Below are 20,576 nucleotides of genomic sequence, written 5' to 3'. Positions count from 1 at the left end.
AATCAGCTACTGCTGAATCATACAAATTCTAAGTGTCAGCTGATTATAAAAATAAGCAGTTTTTTTATACACCCTATATATACCCATTGCTTTCATTCAAATATGCATGAATCTAATTTTTTAAGTAAAGAACTGATATTTAAGAATTATGTTAAAACTAAAGGAAATTGAAATGATGACCTGTTGTTGTAGTTAAAGGGGAACTCCACCCAAAAATAATGTTGGTCTTAAAACTTTGTCTGTCCCGTGAAAATAAATATGCGGCAATTTTTTTGTTTGTTTGATTCAATATTTTAACAAAAAATGAGTTGAGATGCTGCAGCTAGGGCATCCGGTGCGTGGGAGCAGACATATGTCAGCGGCTTGTATTGACGTCATATCGTCAATTGCTCCTCAAAGCTTTATGTAAAGTCATTGCACAGTCATAATAAACTTGCGTCAAAATGCTTCTCCTAATCACAAAATGTTTCTTTTCGAAACGTCAGAATTTTTTATTCGTAGGTATATACACAAGCAACTTTTATAGCTTACATGCAAGTATTGAGCTGGTTATTTGTATTCTGTTTTAATAGAACGGTTTCACATCCATAAAGGCCATTATCGCACACTTTCCGCACTACATATAGAACTTGAATGTCGATTAATATTATTTTTTAAAAAATACGAAGGTTTCTTCGTGTGGAATCTGTGCGTAATGCCGTTTGCTTGTCCTCCGAATTCAACCTTAACAACAGTTTCCACTGATGTGAAACCAATCTATTGCCCTTAATAAACATTGAATAATAATAAACATGGTTGTGGAACTCATTACGGTTAGAAAATAATCCTACATAAAACCATTGTAAAAATAGCCTTTCGTGCATAGAATTAAGGTGTAGTTTCCTTGACGTAAAGTATGAACTTATAGTTTCCTAATTGTTGTACATAATTTCCCTTTTTTAAGCCACATTTGGGACGAAAATTTATTTCCTACGCACGAAACCATTGGTATAAATAGAAGTAAAATTAGAGACTACGCAGTAGAGTTGTTATTTGATAAGAAAAGTCGTACTTCTTTCTTAATAAAAATAAGTACGTACACAAAAGTCGTTAGAAAATAATCCTACATAAAACCATTGTAAAAATAGCCTTTCGTGCATAGAATTAAGGTGTAGTTTCTTGACGTAAAGTATGAACTTATAGTTTCCTAATTGTTGTACATAATTTCCCTTTTTTAAAATTACAAATTTGTTAGGAAATTCCTTATGAAGCTATGACGTTTATATTAATTGTATGACACCAATATACATGAGATTATGATATTTATATTAATATATATTAATATGTTCAAAGGAGCAGTACATCATTAATCATTAACCCTTCTGTGCAACAGATGGTAATAAAAAAACAGAAATTTGAGTTATTTTTGCATAAACACTAGTTATCAAACTAACAAGTTGTCCATAGTGAAAAAAGATTGTAATCTTGATGAACTGTATGGTATATATTGTAAATTGCAAACACCTTAGTTTTCACCTAATCCTGGCAAACTGTTTTCAATTTGTTCATGTATTTGGCTACACAGCCTATTACACCTTTGCAGTTCAAAGATATGTCTAAAGTCAGGGAATCTGGGAAACTTAGATGCACGATTTCTTATGAGATGTTACTGTTTATGATGTCATTTTGCTAATATGTGTTAAAAAATGTTCTTTAATAGTTACTAACCTACATGATTATTTAACTTGTTCCATAGCTTTTCTCACACCTTTTCTCACTTCCTGACGCTGATTCCGACCTCGATCTCACACACGTGCCACTCAATCCTTGTAACTTGATTCCTAGTAACACCAAAATAATATATCACTGTAAAAATAATAATCCTAATCAACTTCTCATCTTAGAAGCACTTTTGATAAAACGCGATATGCCACAACTTAATAGTGGTCTTAAAGCTTGTAAGAAACTATCTCTATTTTAATGTTAGTATATTGTTTAGTCTTATAGTTCTCTAATTACATAACTGCCATTTTCGCTTGTAAATATATAAAAGTTTCGCAGCCTGCATTGTAAACCATAAGTCTGATGATGTCTTTGGAATAAAGACGAAATATTACACATTATTTTGTTTCAAACTCTTGTAATATCTTGAATATCAAGAAAACGAGATGTCCCTCTTCGGAATTTGCTTTATTTTGTATTATTTGAAATTGTCTGCTTGTCCTGGTTATTCATATATTAGAAGAAAGAGCTGAACTTGTCAAATTATTTAGGTGACAAAGACTTGTCTTTCAACGATACACCCTCTTCATTAGGATGATTCTTCCTTGTGTACGCAATTATTTCGTCAAGCATAACCAGGGCTTTACTCAGAACGTTCCTATCTGTAACCACATACAGTTCATCTTGAAGACTCTTCAATGATTGGATGCATTGCTTACGTATGTTAGACTTTCTCCGGTAAGAAAGGTTTCTATTATTTGATTTGCTGACATGTATTACCTGATCACTATCCTTTTTCTCTATTATGTGTTGCTCAGGTGTGTATTCTGAATTTGACGTCGGTTTTGTAGCGGAAGAGGAAGACCGTTGAGTTATCACTTTATCCAAAGTAAACAGGGGGTACTTGTCGAATTTTCTGCCCAATGATTCCCACCCTATGTCTGGCTGTTGAACAACTGCGCATATGTGCTTGCAGAGAAGTTTCTTTGTTCGAAAGTCGAGACACTGACACGATGGTAACTCTTCGTCTGAGCCAAGCCTTACTTGGTATGCGCATTCTGCTCCTTGTACGATGAAAAGCTTTGGAGTCTCTTTTTTAATGTTTGAGATCTGGATGCCAGAGTCGATTCTACTGATGATATGTTGAACAACACCTCTGGGTTGGTCGTGGAGATACTTTGGAACACGATCATCGTAGCCTCGATATGATGACGTACATCGAATGTTTTGCTCTTTGTATCTATGTAAAATTACCATACGTACATGAGAAAACTTACAAAATTTTTAAAGAAGACGATCATAATCAAGTTGTACAAATTCTCAAGGAGCGGATATTGTACCATCACTTACTTCTTGTAACTATCAGGTAAAAAATGGTTGATTATTACGTCAACCAGATCAGACACCGAGTTATTTCGTCTACTTTCGAGATATGAGTGCTTGAGCCAGTTATTTTGTCTTTCGATACCATTGTTTGTATAAATTGCAATACGAAGATGTTCATCTCGAAAAAAGCGAACCCATTTCTAAAGCATAAAGTCAGTAATAATGCAACAAATACTTTAATTTAAGTATGGTGGTAAATACATTCATAACTATATTTATAACATAATAGACAATGTACGTCTGAAGGGCATATAAGCATGTGTGTTTTCCTGGGAGCATAATTTATTGTTCCTTCTTGGTATTGTGAGTCTTACCTCTAAGTATAAACCCCAAAAGTCTAAAAAATAGTTTTGTAGTTGGACTGATTCCTTCCATGGCCTGCTTTTTTTGAGTGCCTGGATGTTCTCATCAAGAGTGGCTTGGTTTTCACTCTGGGCGATGTTTCAAGTGCCTCAACACTTCATCTTTATACATACTCACACCATTACTACTTTTAGATAACCATTCACCCCAGGCCGCGGTGAAAATCGCACACGTGGACATGCGTTTCTTAACAATTAGAAAGAAAATGTTTTTAAAATTTGTAAAACTAGGGGTAACATTTTATGATTGACAGTGCAAAATTATTTTATTTTAGATAACTACACAATCACACGTCGCTCTTTCATGAGTACAACGAATTCATTAACATGGCAGTAAGTGTTTTTATTTGAATGAGTTCCTTATGTCCACCAATGATTGTGTCCACCAATGTCCACCAATGATTGGCTATTCTTTCTTACTAGGAAAACACTCTTCAATCGCGGAAATTTCTGCCAGTGAGAAGTCCACCATCATGTTTCTGGGGTTCCACTCCGGATTTTCCCTGCTCAATATTCGGAGTACCTCGGATATTGAGCCAGTGTCTTCATTTTCTGGAATAAAAACTGCGACGACAATGTATCCAACATTTGATCTGACGCATAAAAAGAAGAGTGGCAAGGCGTACCTATCACAATGGAAAATGTGTTCACAGTTTTTTCCTGCTTGAATAGTATTTGCATCACATCTCTTTACCTGCATGTTCTGTATGTAGCATCCATGAGACACATCTCCTGCCCGTACAATAATAATAGGCGCTTCATCCACTTCGCTTGATACACAAATAAAAAAGTGCTTTTTACGTGTTTTTCATCTTCCGCCGTCAATGGCTGTTAAATAAGTAAAAATTATACAGCTGGAGTTAATATGGCAAGTTTTGTTAGCGCAAGGTAGACAATGATACATTACCCTGTAAAAGATAAAGTCTTCGGGATGTAACTCATGCCACTCAGATAATTTTGTCTCCAAATTTAATTGGTCATCTGGAGATCTTTGTTTTCCAGATCGGGTTGCATTTAAGATGTTCCTTATATCGACGTCTGTTGGATAATAACGCCGGCTTGACTCAGCTGGCAAATCTTTACTATTGAATAAATGCCCATTTACAAACTTTTCCAAATGCGGACACCTATGACTTGCATTTCTATTATTTTTTGCACTACTTGTGCATCTATTGGCTCTCTCAAACCTGCTACCTGTGTTTATTGGAAATTTGGGTATATTTTGTTTACTAAAAATGTAGCCGTTTTTTTTATCTTAATTAGTGAAGATTTTACCTCTCCTTCCGTCCCATGATATTTATGACTATCCATACTTGGAAGCTTCAAGAGAAACGTATCTTCAATAATCAGATTTTCCCACGATTTCAACGCGTTTATCAGTAAGGATGTTCTTTCTTGCATTTTTCTTCGTGGTTTTATAGCACCAGAGGAAACCTCAACCTAAATTGTCATATTACATTAAAGAACGTGGGATTTAATACTTCAGAAATTTTAAGTTTGCTGTTGAAAACTAGACATCAGGTATATGAACCGAATTTTATCTTACCTTGTACAGTGGGAATTTAAAAATCCGTGACATATATACTTTGCTCGGACATCCAATTTTTTTGGTAGGTTGAAAATGTTTTTTCCGTTTTCTAAACGTGTGATCGTGACCCTAAAAAAACAAACGACAAAAATATGTTAGAACAAAGAACCAGGGCTGTCACTGGTAAATTTGTAAAAATGTGTGCAGTAAAAGTGACGATATAGAGTTGTAAGTACCTCATTTTCATCTCTTTCCTTTGCTCTTTTTATTTTCGTACTTTTATCAATATCTTCACCTTGATGACAATGATAATTCAATGTTCCAATACAAATAAATGGAATTCCATCAAAGGCGTATGAAATTCCATCTGGATTGGAAAGGCTCCATTGCACCCTTGACAAAGACTTTCCAGAATTCATCACCTCTTTAATGGTTTTGCCTTGAAAATATGAGCCCTTTGATCAGTATTAATCTCTCAAATTGCAGAATTATTGATAATAAACAACAATAATAATTAGCAATGAAAAGTGTATCATTTGTTCATTCATGCTTTATATAATCGCAACAATCGAAATCTCGGACGGCACGATTAAATATAATATATTGTATGAATTCTGACGTGAAGTTATGTGATTATTGTAGACATTACAATGATTACATACTTACCGAAAAGTGCATTTGAACTCACACATCTCCATCCCGAGCGCGTGTCTTTTTTGTATTCCTCAAAATTTTCCCATATGTCTTTCTGCCATGAAAACATTTTAATCGAAGAACAGCACGAGTCCATTGTTGTTTTTAAAAATTCGCGGTGAAAGCGCGCAATCTTAAAGAGTTCTGGGTGGATTGTTACTGCTGACCGCAATTAAGCGCAGTTTCGTATATGTGCATATCTCACCTATGATCTAACGCCGACCCCAGTAAAGTTAGCCCCTCCAGTTATTATAGAACTCAATGGTCCAGGCCCTTTTCCCTCCACTCCAGGTCATATAGAACTCAATGGGGCAGATGCACGCAGCACGTTTCACTTCTGTGCGTCTGCGGCACGTGCTTTCCTGCATGGTCTGATTCAGTGGTCTCATTTAAATATACTTTAAAGGAAAAGAGTGAATAAAAGTTATGAAACCAGTTCTGGATACACATTTGGAATGGCTGTGAAGGTAGTTGATTTATAGAATGCTGATCCCCGATGATGTGTGTTTTCGTGTAATACTTTTCAGCCTTTCTGTAAGATTTTGATGTAAACATTAGCAATCTCGGTTTTACGGATTTTGGACTAGTATTTTAAATTTTGTCGTATCGTGTGATGTATTTACAAGTTGCCAATACATTGCATCAACAATTGTTTTTTCCAATAGCCGTATTGTCCCAGATTATCAAGTAAAGTGAATTCACTGAACGTTCAGCTTTGGAAATGCAAACAAGATTTATATAACGGTGCCGTGAAATTCATTTTCTTAAAGAGCTCATGATTACCTCAAATTACCATCAACAACATGATCAAATGACTAAAAACTATTTTGTCACGACCAAAACAAAAGACCAGATGAAAACAAGTAAACATTAGTCTTGGGTATTCTATGTACTGCACATCTTTCTGAAAAGATGATCCGTGCATATATTCCTTAAAAATCCACTTACTAAAAGACTAATTGGCTCCAGTGATCTGATTACATTTGGCACTATAATGCAAATTGTACTAAAACTGTTTTTAGAGTTTGTGCCTCGCAACTTGGAATGTTGCTTCATCAAATTTCGGAGTTTTAAAACAACTGTCGATTTATCATATTTTGTCCAATTTAAGTCCAATATTTTCTTGCACTAAAACTTTTTTCAAGCTTTTTGGGTTTAGACAATGATTTAGACAGAAAAAATACCCATAGTTACGGCGTTGACTGAAGCATAAAAAATGACGTAAATCTCAACAAATTCCAGATTGAATAATCAAAGCTTATTGAACTTCAATTCGGTGCGCAAACTCTTGTCTGAGTGTAACTAGACAATTTGAGAAATTTTATAGTTATGTGTAAACAATCATTAACATACATTCGAGGAGAACTATTGACATAGTATATGTTATTTTCACTGAACTAACATGGTCAGATTTTAAAAAAACAACTTAAAAACACCCAACACTGTGTCGTAGCGAAATCCTTTTTCTGCACGAAGGCTTTTTGCTTTAAAATTAAAAGGTTTAAGGTTCACTGTGATAAATCAATAACCTTATTGTTATTGTGTTTTTGATGTTGTTATATGAAAAAATTCTTGCTGAATATGTTTCTCCTCGAAAATATCTTGCTGTGGCATGAACTAATTCTGTCAGATGCAATTTTAAAACACAAAATGTGAGAAAAAACCGACACCAAATCATTTTTTCACGTTGTTCGAACGCCAAGAAGCAAAACAAATATTGGCCGCCGAAAAATCACGCATTATTTCAAGGGAAGTTTGACAAAGTTTAGATGTATTTTGGCTTCCGTCAATCACGGGACAAAATTATAGGAGTTAGCGTTCCACATATATTTACTTCAACGGGGAAAGAAGTATTTTAGTACAAAGTATATATATTTCATGCTAGCTTCTTTAAATTATAGTAACAATTACCTATTTTTGTCTTTCTATATAGAAAATTTGAAGAGAAGCAATGTTGAGCATTAGGAGATTTCAGTTGGTTGTTTTTTCTTTATTCATCTGTAACCGTCTTGCAAATGGACATCAGTCATGTTCAACTCGACCTATAGCCGGTGAAATCCGAACAAGGAACTGTGGATTGCAAAGAGTTATATCAAAAGGATGTAGTGGATATTGTCCATTACATTCGTCACCAAGAATAAAATGGTCAGATTTCAAAACAACCTGTACATGCTGTCAAGTAAAAAAAAAAGAAATGAAAGTTGTTTTCCTTTGTGGAGGCAAAGAATCATACACAATTCCTGTGGCGAAAAAATGTGCATGTCGACCATGTAAAATATAAAGTTGGAAAGAAACGTTCCAATTCGCACGATTTGGACATTTTATAAAAGGAAAACAAAACCCTGTTGAAATGCGCAAATGTATTATTCGAAAGTACGCAAAATGTTTAACTCAGAGAGCTGTGTTTGAGTGCTTCAAAACATATCTGTGAAATTCACAATTATCACTTTGTAAGTAGTTTTGGGTGTAAATTTTTTAAAATTATTATCTTAAGTTTGTTTTCAACGTACCGGAGGTCAAATTTCCGAACTTTTTTATTTTAACCATCGATCGATCACTTAAATTCTTTGTAGACCCAGTGAACACTTTCACAAATAAAAAAGCAGATAAGTTTTATTAAGCATATTGTTTGATGAGTGCGGATCACTGACTGAATGGTCCATCTACGAACATTCATGAGACGTTTTTATATACAAATTAAAACAAATGTATTCATTGTATAGATGGAATAGTTAATCGACGATAGGCTTTGTTTCATTAAACAAAAAAATCATGTTACAAATAATCGTAATGTCAACTTTGTTTTGTTAATAAAATAAAAATAATTCCTGTGGATTAGAATTCGATGTGTGCAAAGGGGCTGATTTAACGGGGGGGGCATACACGTCCTTACAATTCATAAATCAATTTCTTCGACAGCACGGCAGGAAATGATTACAATATGATATTCGTCCATAGGAATAATTGAGAAAACTGATAACGATTTCTACTCATTTAAGTGGTTATCATTATAGGATATTAATTGAATATTAATATTATATCATTGTCTTTTTTTAAAAGATTTTACAACAATTGTAAATTTTGAATTTCCGTTTCTTCCAACATCATTTGATTTGTGCATAAGTCTACAAACTTTGTTTTGCAAATCCATCATTGATAAAAATTAACTATGAGAAATTATGAAGAAAAACAGCTCGAGGGCTTGAAATGAAAGCTTTTGTTGTTGATTAGAAAATAGCGAAGTTAATTCTTTACTCTCTTTTAGCTCCTCGCAACGATCGTGACTAAAACACCACACGAGTACATACGAGTACATACGAGTACATACGAGTACATACGAGTAACATACGAGTACATACGAGTAACATACAAGTACATACGAGTAACATACGAGTACATACGAGTGACATACGACTATTTTCTGGTCAACAAATGATAAACAACACAATTTCTTCAATACATTGATATTTGCATTTATTTTTCCATGTATTTGTGTGGACTTTTGGGCAACCATTTGATGGATTTAAATACTGAAAAGGTATTTTACTTTCATACTACATTCATTTGTATGTTCTAGTTGAATTTGTTATAGATATTTTGTCGATGCGATTTGCCAGTATTTGAGCGCTTTTTGACAACCTTTCACCTAGGAAATACATATTTATGAAAGCAATTATACATTCATTTTGGTCTTTAAGATACTGATTTTTCAGTTAAAAGACTGAATTATATCAGCTAGAACTTTAAAAACATTAAAAGTAAGCTGAAATTGTACGCATAATATGATATATATACGTAACACAGTGCAACTCTCATTTAATTCAAATATATATAATGTACATTTATTTCATATAGCACGTTTTGAAAGCATTATTTATACGTTGTTTATTTAATCGCTTTCATAAATATGTATTTCCTAGGTGAAAGTGTGTCAAAAAGCGCTCAAATACTGGCAAATCGCATCGACAAAATATCTATAACAAATTCAACTAAAACATACAAATGAATGTAGTATGAAAGTAAAATACCTTTTCAGCATTTAAATCCATCAAATGGTTGCCCCAAAGTCCACACAAATACAAGGAAAAATAAACGCAAATATCAATGTATTGAAGTAATTGTGTTGTTTCTCATTTGTTGACCAGAAAATAGTCGTATGTCACTCGCATGTACTCGTATGTTACTCGTATGTACCATTGAGTTCTATAATAACTGGAGCGGCTATCTTTACTGGGGCGAGGTCGCCAAAAAAATGGCGGCCAAAGGACGTATTTCCGCTGAAATGATCGCTTTGCAGAAAAATAATATTCTCGACCTCCCCTGGTGTCTATAGTAAATTATAAAGAATTTTTCAAAAACAAGCACGATATCACAGAATATGGATATCGTTTGTTCCATATTCTGTGACGATTCTTTTTTGGCATTTCTTTTATAATGCCTACATTTCAATCGTTCAATTGTTGGATGTCGTAGTTTCCACAAAAAGGAACATATCGCTTCTCACAGGTGAGGTAGTTGTTTGTTTTGTTAGTCCGTCAACGATTGAAAAGCAATTATACATGCACTTGAAAAGCCATAAAATACATATTAAAAATCGTATTTTTTAAGACAGACTTGAACGCCAAATATACTGATGTTTTCCTGTTTTTGTTCATAAAATTCTGCATGCTTTTCTGTCATTTTTTGATGCATGAAATCGTGAATTTACCCATTTATTTGCAAAATAGTTTCCCTAAAGCAAGAAAGACCCTGCACACATTTTGCTCTGTGAGTAAGTATCAAAAAGAAATGATCAGCCCCAACGGTACCCATGATTTGGAGCAGAGCTTGTTATGTTCTATTGCTGACAACATGCAGGGAAGATCAAGGAGTAAAGATGACTGGAAGATATTATTGACCAGGCAGAGTCTTAAAAAATGATAATACTGTAAAGATAATTGATTTATTGTCTTCCTTATCCAGAGTTATTTAAGTTGATCGTGGTCAAATTCTATGGATGGAGACAATGGATTCACTAAGGATGCCTTGAATGCTTTGAAGTTAAAGGTCATGATCCAAAGAAAGATGGCAAGGTTGTGTGTGTTTTGATGCTTAATGAAATGTCAATTCACAAACATGTAAAATGGAAGGCCATAAAGTTTGTGTCTATGTAAACATTTGTACTGAGATTGATGATGACTCAATGCAGATGTGAAGCTTCAAACTGTATAAGCCATTGAGTTTTATGTAACTTAATGTTTAAATCATGTCATATCTTTATCAAAATATTTTAGTTGAGTGTTGTTTGAATGTTACTAATATCTAATGCACTATACTGAAGCATTAAAGATTCAGTGATGAAACCTTTAAAGTTACTGTATATTTCTTATATATTTCTTATATTTAAGAAACAGTTTGAGCTTATTTACCTATTAGAGTACAGAATGGAGATTTATCATATGCATTATTGCTGCTTTTTTAAAGAAAAGTTTTTCACTTTTCAAAGCTTTTCTACAAATTTTTTGCTTCTTATTTCTTATCATGAGATTGATGATTTAGAGGTAATATAATACAATAATATTCAAATTTCTAAAAAGCTTTTAAGCTTCTAGCATAAAAGTACACTATAGGTATTTAATTCATTTGGTTTTATTGCCTTGCTATGACATATCTAGTTGCACTTCATCATTCTTGTATGAACAAAACATCAGATGTGGATACTCAGAGAACAAAATGCACTACCAACTGCTTATGAAATTTATTATTGAGGTGAAAACTGTGTTAATCATTCAAATTGTGTACTTATATTGCAAATATAGGAAAAACAAAACAAAGTGAAAAAGAAAGGTAGAAGTATTAAAACTACAAATGAATTATAAACACCATTGGAAGCATAAGTGTTTTGATAATTATTTGCATTTTGCCCAATTCATATATCAATACAACAAAATCAAAATGTGCTACAACTTTACAAGTATTTGATGCACTTGCACTTCAGAACATCACAAAAAGGTTACTTAAAGTAATTTCTATTCAATATTGTGAGTTTTCATTTACCAAACCTATGCAGACTTGAGTCTTTTTGAAATTTCATATGAAACTCAATACAGAAAATCCGTAAATATCCAGAGATTTAAAATATACTTTTTTAAAGAAACAAGTAAAAATCCTAAAATTGTGGCGAAAAAAGCCATTGCCCATTGCATGAAAAGAAGCAAAATAGCAATGATAACAAATAAGCTGACTTCTCTCTCGTGAACCGTGGAGATGAACTACGATATACTTTTTTGTACAGACTAAAGAGTTTAATCGATCAAACAAGTTTGACGCTGGTAAGAAAACGACGCACATCTGCATTCATACATGTGTAGCCGACAGATAGGTCTTTCGTCGATAGTTATAAATGCATCCTCGTAGGAGCAGATAACTGACAACCACAGTTGACACGCTGTTATGAATTTAAGGTTTTTACCTTGATTTTCATCAAAAAATTGCTTGCCGAATCCCAAATACACACATACATTTTCCTCACTCTTTCCTCAGGAGGGAGTGGGAAATTGTGAAATTTTCGGAAAAGCGGTCAATTTCGGTAAATCTCAGCGGCAAAGGACGAAATCCGCCATTTTTTTGGCGTCACCAGATATCTAAGGCCGCGCTTGAGATAGCCGCTCCAGTTATTATAGAACTCAATGGTATGTACTTGTATGTTACTCGTATGTACTCGTATGTCACTCGTATGTAATCGTATGTGTCTCGTATGTACTCGTATGTACTCGTATGTACTCGTGTGGTGTTTTAGTCACGATCCTCATATGGAGATATAGTCATATGATCCTTCACGGTATTTCTCCGCCCACTCTACTTCAATGTCTCGGGATTTGATATGGAGATATGTCATATGATATTTCTATCTCGCAGAGCTAGAGGGCAAATGAAATGCCACTTATGTTTTTATTTAAGAAGATTTTTTAAAATTCTATGTATGCTTGTGAAGAAACAACAGATAAACGTATATGACAGCAAAAAAAAGCTTATAATCTCTATTTACATCAAAACTTTGGGATCCATACTTTCAATATGTAGAAACAGATACAAAATATGCAATCCAAAGGAAAAATAGCGAAAGTATATATAATTTTGTCACGGTTAATGAAACATTTAATGCCAATTCTCATGATGTTGATTGTCATTTAGAACAAACGAAAAGGCCTCTGGCTTAGTTTCAAAAGGCTACCACCACATTTCATTTGGTTGCATTTCTCTAACCCTACTTCATAACACATTGGCCGAGGGTTTTTGTTAAAATAATGCACTCCTATGGCTCGTGACATTGTAGAGTTGACTTCCTTCAAACATTTGTAAAATACATCCTCATATTTACATCTGCGGGTCAGGTTTTCGTTTATTTTGATGGAGATCGAGGTGAAGTGCTTCTTGCAGCAGTTGTTGCACAACTAAAAAAACTCGACGGTGGCCCACAAGGTACATGCAACTTACATAAGTCTGTTGCTGCAAATTAAGTCGGTTGCTGCAAGTTAAGTCTGTTGCTGCAAGTTAAGTCTGTTGCTGCAAATTAAGTCGGTTGCTGCAAAATAAATGTACTTTAGCAAATATATCATGAAGTATTACCATAACTAAGTTAAAGTTGAATCATTGAATAAGTAAAGAACATCTTTCAATTAGCTATTATTATGTGTAAACAAGATTCATAGATAACTCCGAATGACCCATACAATACAAAGAACACAATATATTAATAGCTAAAACTTGATAAACATACTGTATATTTGGTGTTATGTACATGCGTCATAAATTAATCGGGTGCTCGATGAGACAACACGGCAAATCAGACATAATTGGTTGCTCAAATGGAATAATACGGTACACCGAATGCTCTTTGCACTTTCCATAAATGCAGAAAAATACTCAAATCTCAAATGAAATTAGCATCGAAGATATTTATACGGCCGAGGGCCATGTGAGCAATTCAAGGCGCTGTTGTCATGCTGCACATTCTTGTTGACAAAACAAGCCAAAAATGAATGAATCTACAATCTTCGAGATAAAACTGAAAAACATGATGCAGAACGCATAACCTTCCTCCTAAGTCCAATTCCCAAGGATTTAATTATCTTTGATCCTTCACGACGCAAATTTGAATTCATCCAAAAGAGCACAATGCAACTGAACGTTGAGCCAAAGCACACAAAACTCATAGACCAAAGGCCTAAATTGATCGACAACGTATCCTTAAACAAAGGCGTATTCGACAGGGTTCGGTATGCAACCAAAGCAATTTTCGGAGCGGAAGAAACAAAAAAGAGTAGAGTTGTCCAGAAACACGTGGAAAAAGCCTTGGTGCATGAAATCCTTTTAGATTTCGCATACTTTAACATTTCATTCTTCAAATAGCACCGAAGAAGTAACGTTAAAAGAACAAACAAGCAGAAAACACCCCTCACCTTTTTGTTGAAACGACTAACTGTACAAAAAACAAAAGCAAGTACATACAAAATACATAATTCTTCTTTTAGTCACCATTCTACGATGAAAAAATGGATACTTCAATGCTAAGAACCTTTCAACATTAAGAGCGACAAGTATGCACATTGCTCCGATATATATAAAGAAAACAAAACCCCACAATAGATCTTTCTGTATTTCGGACAGCGTATCCTCGCTAAGTACGGTATAAGTAAACCACATGAGCAACGGATGAATAAAAACAACAACGGTCAACAGGGGCGGATCTAGAGTATGTCAAATCCGTCGCGCGACTGATGTTTGAAATTCAAAAATTACCTATTCATATTAATTAAAAATTCATTAATTATTCTTACTTTATTATCGCATTTACTTCGTGATAAAAATCCAGCTTTATTTATTATTGAAAACTAATGACTAATGCAATGAATATCTCGTTGGTAACCAGATCAGTTGAATTTTAATTGACCTGGAATAACCGACTGATAAGCGGGGTGGCTTGACTAGTTCGACGGATAAAGGAGTCTATGAACGCCAAAAACGCTTATTTCATTGGTCAATAACCAGATCAGTGGACGATCTGGAATAATCTCGACCGATAAGCGGGGTGGCCGGACCTATAAGGGAGTCCACTTGCTATCTTACAATTGGTTCATTTGAATTTTTGTCTTACTGTGATTGGTTTGACCTATTTCGACTGATAGCCAACTGAACTAACATAGTCAAGCTCACTGTCTGAATTCAATGTTTGATCGTTTCATAATGATTTTCTAAAGCATGATAGAAACTAAACTACAATCAGATGGAATTTATGGAAATCTTTTACAAATTCATATATTGACATGAATGCTGCTGTCCAAACTGGGAATTTTTTCAAGAGGACGAAAATTTATGGTTGAATTGTAAATGCTTGGCAAAGACGATCTCGCGAGCGACATTTCAGTCATTGATGTTCAAAAGCAAGCCGACATTGTTTTGAGTTTTATCAGCAGAAATTTGCATCCAAAATCGTAAGTAAAGGACAACTGAAGTGTATTTATGCATGTAATATATCAAAGTCAATTTATGCGAGTGTGTGATGCGATTTATGTTAATATGGCGTATGGTAAGCAGATTGATGCTTCTAAAATTGTTGTTGCCGAAGGACTTTTAGCTATAATTTCTTTAGTGCTTGGGGAATCGTGACCGTTATATGGCAGCGAAATCCTACATTCCTGCAAATATATTTCAATGGAAAAAAATTTGTAGCCATAAAGCGCCATACTATTATTTACTTTATCATAAACAAATGTTTGGGGCTTTTCAGTTTATGATCATTGATCATTCAATCATAAGACAGTTATACTATATATTGTTTAAGATTTGAGAAAACTAACATTGATTACTTGAGAAGCTGTTTACTATAACCTGTGATTTTGAGTCTTCTGATCCATGAAGCTTTATATTTTGACAATTTTACTGGAATGGTATTAAACCTTAGTATTTCACATACATGAAATGTTGTCCCATGTCACATATTGTCCCCTTTTCTAACTGAACACCTCATGTAGAGATGTAAAGGTGTGTTAATCTACGGCTCATACCAGATTGTTTGCCATAAATCCCAAAGGGTTATTGATGTATGAAAAGCATTTTCTATAAAGTAAAAATGTCTTCCTATGTATGCAGATAAACTTTGAAATTTGGCAAAACAGCAAAGTATTTTTCATGATCACTAGGTAATTTTTCTGATGATCATTATAATTTTTAAACTAAATTATTTCAGATTTACATTTAAACGAGCTTTGATTATATGAAAAGATATTTATCATAACCAGTAAGCATGACACATGAACCAATTTTAACATTCATGTAATTATATAATTAAAGACATGTTGGTTACATTCTGTTTGTATTTGATAATACAATGCCACTAGTGATTGCTATATAGCACACCTTGAAGAAGATAATAGTCTAGTGAAATGCCTAATAAACATTTATGGCATTAAGCTGTCCTTAACTGCAAATTTTCACTCTGATAATTTTGCTTAATCTTTGGCAGAAAAAATTTTTTTTAGCGTTATATATATAAGTCTTTCGTATGAGCTCTGAACGTGAGTTCAATGTACTAGAACGCTATTAAATTTTGTGATTATTTTATTCACTAGCGAAGAAGTTATTTACAACAGTCGTGAGAGTTCTATCCGTTAGAATTTATTTACAGGCTTTTTATACATTTGGTTAAAGAAGGTGCAGTTATTACACAGCGGATAATGTACTTGAAACTTGAGTAGTTTTACGTAATTATAAAGTTAAGTGCGTAAGTTTAAGTAGCGCGTTTGAGTAAGTGTAGGATTGGCTATTTCCTCTATTGCTAATACACGAATCTAGATGAGTGATGTACGCACGTTATGTACGTCACTACAGGAGCCCCCGGCTAGTGTCAAAATTAATGAAATTAATGAGAAACGATGGAAATATAGCGTTGAGGTAAACTGACACAGCGACCAGAGCGGGTTTGTTTTATTTGTGGTGCTGTAGTTTGACAGTTCTCTTTGTCTTTCTTGGCAGCTTCTTGCGTATGGGTGTGTCCAGGAGCACTGGGAGAAGCAAGATGTGCAGGCTTGAGACGATCTATGAATATGTTATCGGTGCGATTTCCGAGATCAACTTTAAAATGTTTGTCTGAGCGGGAGAGAATTTTGAATGGACCGTCGTACGGTGGCTGTAAAGGTTTTCGGACTGCATCGCGCCGGACAAACACATGTGTTGTGGTGCGAAGATCGATCGGAATGTGATGAGGTCTTGTTGGGTGACGATCTGGAGGTGGTTGTAAATCACGGAGAGTGCGTTTAAGACGATCAACGTAGGAGGTAGCATCGAGGTGTGAGGTACGAGTATTATGGTGGAAAAATTCACCTGGTAAACAAAGAGTTGTGCCGTATACGCGTTCAGCAACACTGTGTCCAAGATCAGTTTTTAGAGCGGTGCGAATGCCAAGGAGGACAAGAGGTAGACGTTCACTCCAGTGGTTAGGATCATTGGTGGCTTTCAATGAAGCTTTGAGTTGACGATGAAAGCGTTCAACCAGACCATTAGCGATGGGGTGATAAGCGGTGGTGCGTATACGTGTTGACCCAAGAAAAGACGTGAGAGAGAGAACAGTTGGCTTTCAAATTGTGCACCTCGATCGGTGGTGATAATTTTAGGAACACCAAAACGGGAGATCCAGTGGGTGACAAAAGCTGTGGCGACCGTGGTGGCGGTGATGTCAGAAATGGGAATGGCTTCAGGCCAACGAGTGAAACGGTCAATGCATGTAAGTAGATACGTAAAACCATTTGATGGCGGCAGGGGACCAACTATGTCGAGATGAACATGGGAAAAACGGTCAGTAGGTATTGCAAAAGTGGAAAGTGGGGCACAGGTGTGCCGATGGATCTTGCTGCGTTGACAAGACAGACAAGTACGGGTCATTTGTCGTACATCACGGTTCATGTTGGGCCAGAAATACCGATCGGTGATCAAACGTTGAGTGGCTTTTATTCCTGGATGAGAAAGGTTGTGAAGGACATTAAATATGGTTTGTCGGAACGGCGAAGGAATAAAAGGGCGTGGCCTGCCAGTGGAAACTTCGCAAATGATAGTCTTGTCGGAAGCGGGTATCGGATAACTTTCGAATACCAACGAAGAAGAAGTTTTGCTTCGATACTGTGTAAGCTCAGCATCGTCTTGTTGAGCCACGGCGATATCTTCTATGTTGATCTGGTCAGAAGAAATGACAGAGGAAACGCGGGAAAGGGCATCGGCCACCGGACTCTGCTCACCTTGGACATGACGGAGGTCTGTGGTAAATTGGGAGATGAAATCAAGGTGACGAATTTCTCTGGGAGAGTGGCGTTTGGTATTGTTATGCAAGGCATAGCACACAGGTTTGTGGTCAGTGAGAACATAAAAAGTTCGTCCTTCAAGGTGGTGAAAAAAATGGCGTATGGCAAGATAGATGGCAAGAAGCTCTCGACCAAAAGCACTGTAGCGAGTCTCTGCTGGTTGTAAGCGTTTAGAAAAGAAACCGAGTGGTTGCCACATGTTGTTCACTTTTTGTTGTAAAACAGCTCCTACAGCGACGTCTGAAGCATCGGTCATAAGGCAAAGTGCGGCGTTGGGTTGTGGATGAGCCAAGAGTGCCGTATCTGCCAATGCTGTTTTGATTTTCTTGAATGCTGATGTAGCAGAATCAGACCAGTCAAGCTTGGAAGGTTGAGATTTCTTATGAGAATCCGATGTGCCCAGCATATCGGTGAGAGGCTGAACAATACCAGAGCAGTGCGGAATAAAACGTCGGTAGAAATTTACGAGACCTAGAAATTCGCGGAGCTTGCGGAGAGAATCCGGTTGAGGATAATTGCGGATAGACTTTTGGGGAAGAGGTTGGATGCCGTTAGCATTGACCATGTGACCAAGAAAGTCAAGAGATGTTGCTCCAAAAACAGATTTTTGAGGATTGATGATAACACCATACTGACGAAGACGAGTGAAGAGAAGGCGGAGGTGTTTTTCGTGTTCGGAGGTGTTAGAGCTAGCAATTAGTATGTCATCAATGTAAACAAATACAAAGTCAAGGCCACGAGTGACTTCGTCCATGAAACGTTGAAATGTTTGAGCTGCATTACGGAGACCAAAAGGCATATGGGTAAATTCGAAAAGACCAAATGGTGTCGTGACAGCTGTTTTGCAGATGTCTTCTTGTGCGACCGGAATTTGATGGTAAGCACGGACTAAATCAATCTTAGAAAAAAGAGTCATACCGTGGAGATTGGCAGAGAAATCCTGAAGATGTGGAACGGGATACTGATCGGGTACAGTCATTCGGTTAAGCGCACGGTAGTCACCACAGGGTCGCCAGTCACCGGGTTGTGGCTTGGGAACCATGTGGAGAGGAGAGGCATACTAACTGCTGGAAGGGCGGATGATTCCAAGATCAAGCATTTGTCGGAATTCTTTTTTCGCAATGTGTATACGATCAGGTGGGAGACGGCGTGGACGTGCAGAGCATGGGGGACCTTTGGTGATAATTTGGTGTGCTACTTGATGTTTCGCTGGTGTTTCTTTGGTGGTGGGTTGAGTGATCTCTGGGAAGTCTTGTAATACTGATGCAAAAGGTGTGGAGGATTGTGTAGCATGAACAAGAGAAAGAGAAGGCATTGATGTGGCGATTCCATTGACTCGAATGTGTGTTTCTGCATCAATGAGACTTCCTGAGCGAAGGTCGACGAGGAGGTTGAAATGGCGCAAAAAATCAGCTCCAATGATGGCCTGGCGGACGTCAGCAATGGTGAAGATCCATTGAAAATGGCGTCGGCGGAGTCCAAAGTTGAGGGTGATTGACCTCTTGCCGTAGGTAGCAATTGTAGAGGAATTGGCTGCCTGGAGGTCATAAGCTTGGCGTTGTCGTCGATCTGCGGAAAGTGGTGGGATGACGCTAACTTCGGCACCTGTATCGATGAGAAATCGTCGTTTGGTGGTCTGATCGGTAATGAAGAATAAGCGGCTTTGTGTTGAAGCGCCAGACGATGTTGCCGCGTCTATTGTCTGGCGTTGTAGTTTGACGGTAGCGATGTGTGGAAAGTACAAGGTTGAACACATTTGCGAGCAGTGGCGCCGAATTTGGCGTGATACCAGCAATAACCATTATTAGATGATCTGTGAGTGGGATCAGTCGGTTGCGGATTACGAGGGCGTGGTGGACGGTTATTGACATCTGACGATGAAGGGAAACGAAGATTGAGAGCCTGTACTGACGCAGCAAGATCAGAAACTGTCTTGCGAAGTTGATGAAGCTCCCCAGATTTGGCAGATGTGTCAATAATAGGTTCTGTTGCCACGGTCGAAAGGGTGGCTGTGGGTTGTTGAATGTTGTTGACCTCTCTAATTTTATCGGCCAACTTGGCAAGGTTGTTGAGGTCAAGAGTGTCCTGTGTAGGTGCCAGAATAGCCTGAACATTGGTAGGGAGACGTTGTACAAATAATTGTTTCATGATGGAGGGGGGCAATGTCTGGCTACCAAGTAGTTGTTCCATCTTGCGAAGGAGTTGGGAAGGCTTCCGATCTCCTAGTTCTTCGCCTGTGAGCAGTTGGTGAAGTCGCTGTTGCTCAGATGTTGAGGTACGGTGGATTAACTCGCGTCGCAGGATGTCATATGGATCACGAGCTGGGGGATGAAGGATGATATCGCGAACCTACTGAGTAATTTCGGGTTGAAGGGAACCAACAACGTAAGCGTATTTCGTTTTTTGTGAGGTGATATTGCGTGTCGTAAATTGAGCGTCAATTCGAGAAAACCAAAGTTCTGGATCGTTAGGCCAGTATGGTGGAAGTTTGATGATGCTGAGCATAGAAGCGGTTGATGTGACAGGTGAAGAATCTGTCGTTGAAGAGGTGTTGAGTTCATCAGTTGTAGCCAT

The 20,576-nt window shown here is 36.5% G+C and overlaps 2 protein-coding genes and 2 long non-coding RNA genes across 4 annotated transcripts; 1 reads left to right on the top strand and 3 right to left on the bottom strand.

Annotated features, from left to right (window-relative positions):
* The first annotated feature begins 2,873 nt into the window (after positions 1-2,873).
* LOC124459184 lies at positions 2,874-4,260 on the top strand. Its single transcript, XR_006953495.1, has 3 exons — positions 2,874-3,067; positions 3,725-3,782; positions 3,873-4,260. It is a non-coding gene; the product is annotated as an uncharacterized LOC124459184 (long non-coding RNA).
* Positions 2,889-3,511, bottom strand: LOC124459185. The gene is made up of 3 exons (XR_006953496.1): positions 3,402-3,511; positions 3,052-3,227; positions 2,889-2,941 (listed from the first exon to the last, which is right to left on the bottom strand). It is a non-coding gene; the product is annotated as an uncharacterized LOC124459185 (long non-coding RNA).
* Positions 4,261-4,649: 389 nt separating the features above from the next.
* Positions 4,650-5,759, bottom strand: LOC124459181. The gene is made up of 4 exons (XM_047008702.1): positions 5,644-5,759; positions 5,214-5,416; positions 4,996-5,106; positions 4,650-4,889 (listed from the first exon to the last, which is right to left on the bottom strand). The coding sequence occupies exons 1-4, from the start codon at positions 5,738-5,740 to the stop codon at positions 4,650-4,652; spliced, it is 651 nt and encodes a 216-aa protein (XP_046864658.1). The 5' UTR covers positions 5,741-5,759.
* A 13,938-nt stretch (positions 5,760-19,697) lies between these two features.
* On the bottom strand, positions 19,698-20,576 carry LOC124459180. The gene is made up of 2 exons (XM_047008700.1): positions 20,381-20,576; positions 19,698-20,323 (listed from the first exon to the last, which is right to left on the bottom strand). Exons 1-2 carry the CDS (start codon positions 20,574-20,576, stop codon positions 19,698-19,700), a joined length of 822 nt encoding a protein of 273 aa, XP_046864656.1.

Source organism: Xenia sp. Carnegie-2017, unplaced genomic scaffold, assembly GCF_021976095.1.
Source record: "Xenia sp. Carnegie-2017 unplaced genomic scaffold, XeniaSp_v1 HiC_scaffold_7, whole genome shotgun sequence".
NCBI classification, from domain to species: domain Eukaryota; kingdom Metazoa; phylum Cnidaria; class Anthozoa; order Malacalcyonacea; family Xeniidae; genus Xenia; species Xenia sp. Carnegie-2017.
This window is presented reverse-complemented; position numbering and strand designations above follow the sequence as displayed.

Bases quoted from the DNA above. Each gene is read 5' to 3' on its own strand.
- LOC124459181 (XM_047008702.1), bottom strand. From the start codon at position 5,740: ATGTTTTCATGGCAGAAAGACATATGGGAAAATTTTGAGGAATACAAA. The intron at 5,417-5,643 runs GTAAGTATGTAA...CATATTTTCAAG, and splicing joins GAGTTCAAATGCACTTTTCG to GCAAAACCATTAAAGAGGTG. The intron at 5,107-5,213 runs GTACTTACAACT...TTGTTTTTTTAG, and splicing joins AGGAAAGAGATGAAAATGAG to GGTCACGATCACACGTTTAG.
- LOC124459180 (XM_047008700.1), bottom strand. From the start codon at position 20,576: ATGGCTACAACTGATGAACTCAACACCTCTTCAACGACAGATTCTTCA. The intron at 20,324-20,380 runs GTTCCCTTCAAC...TTCATCCCCCAG, and splicing joins GAAATACGCTTACGTTGTTG to CTCGTGATCCATATGACATC.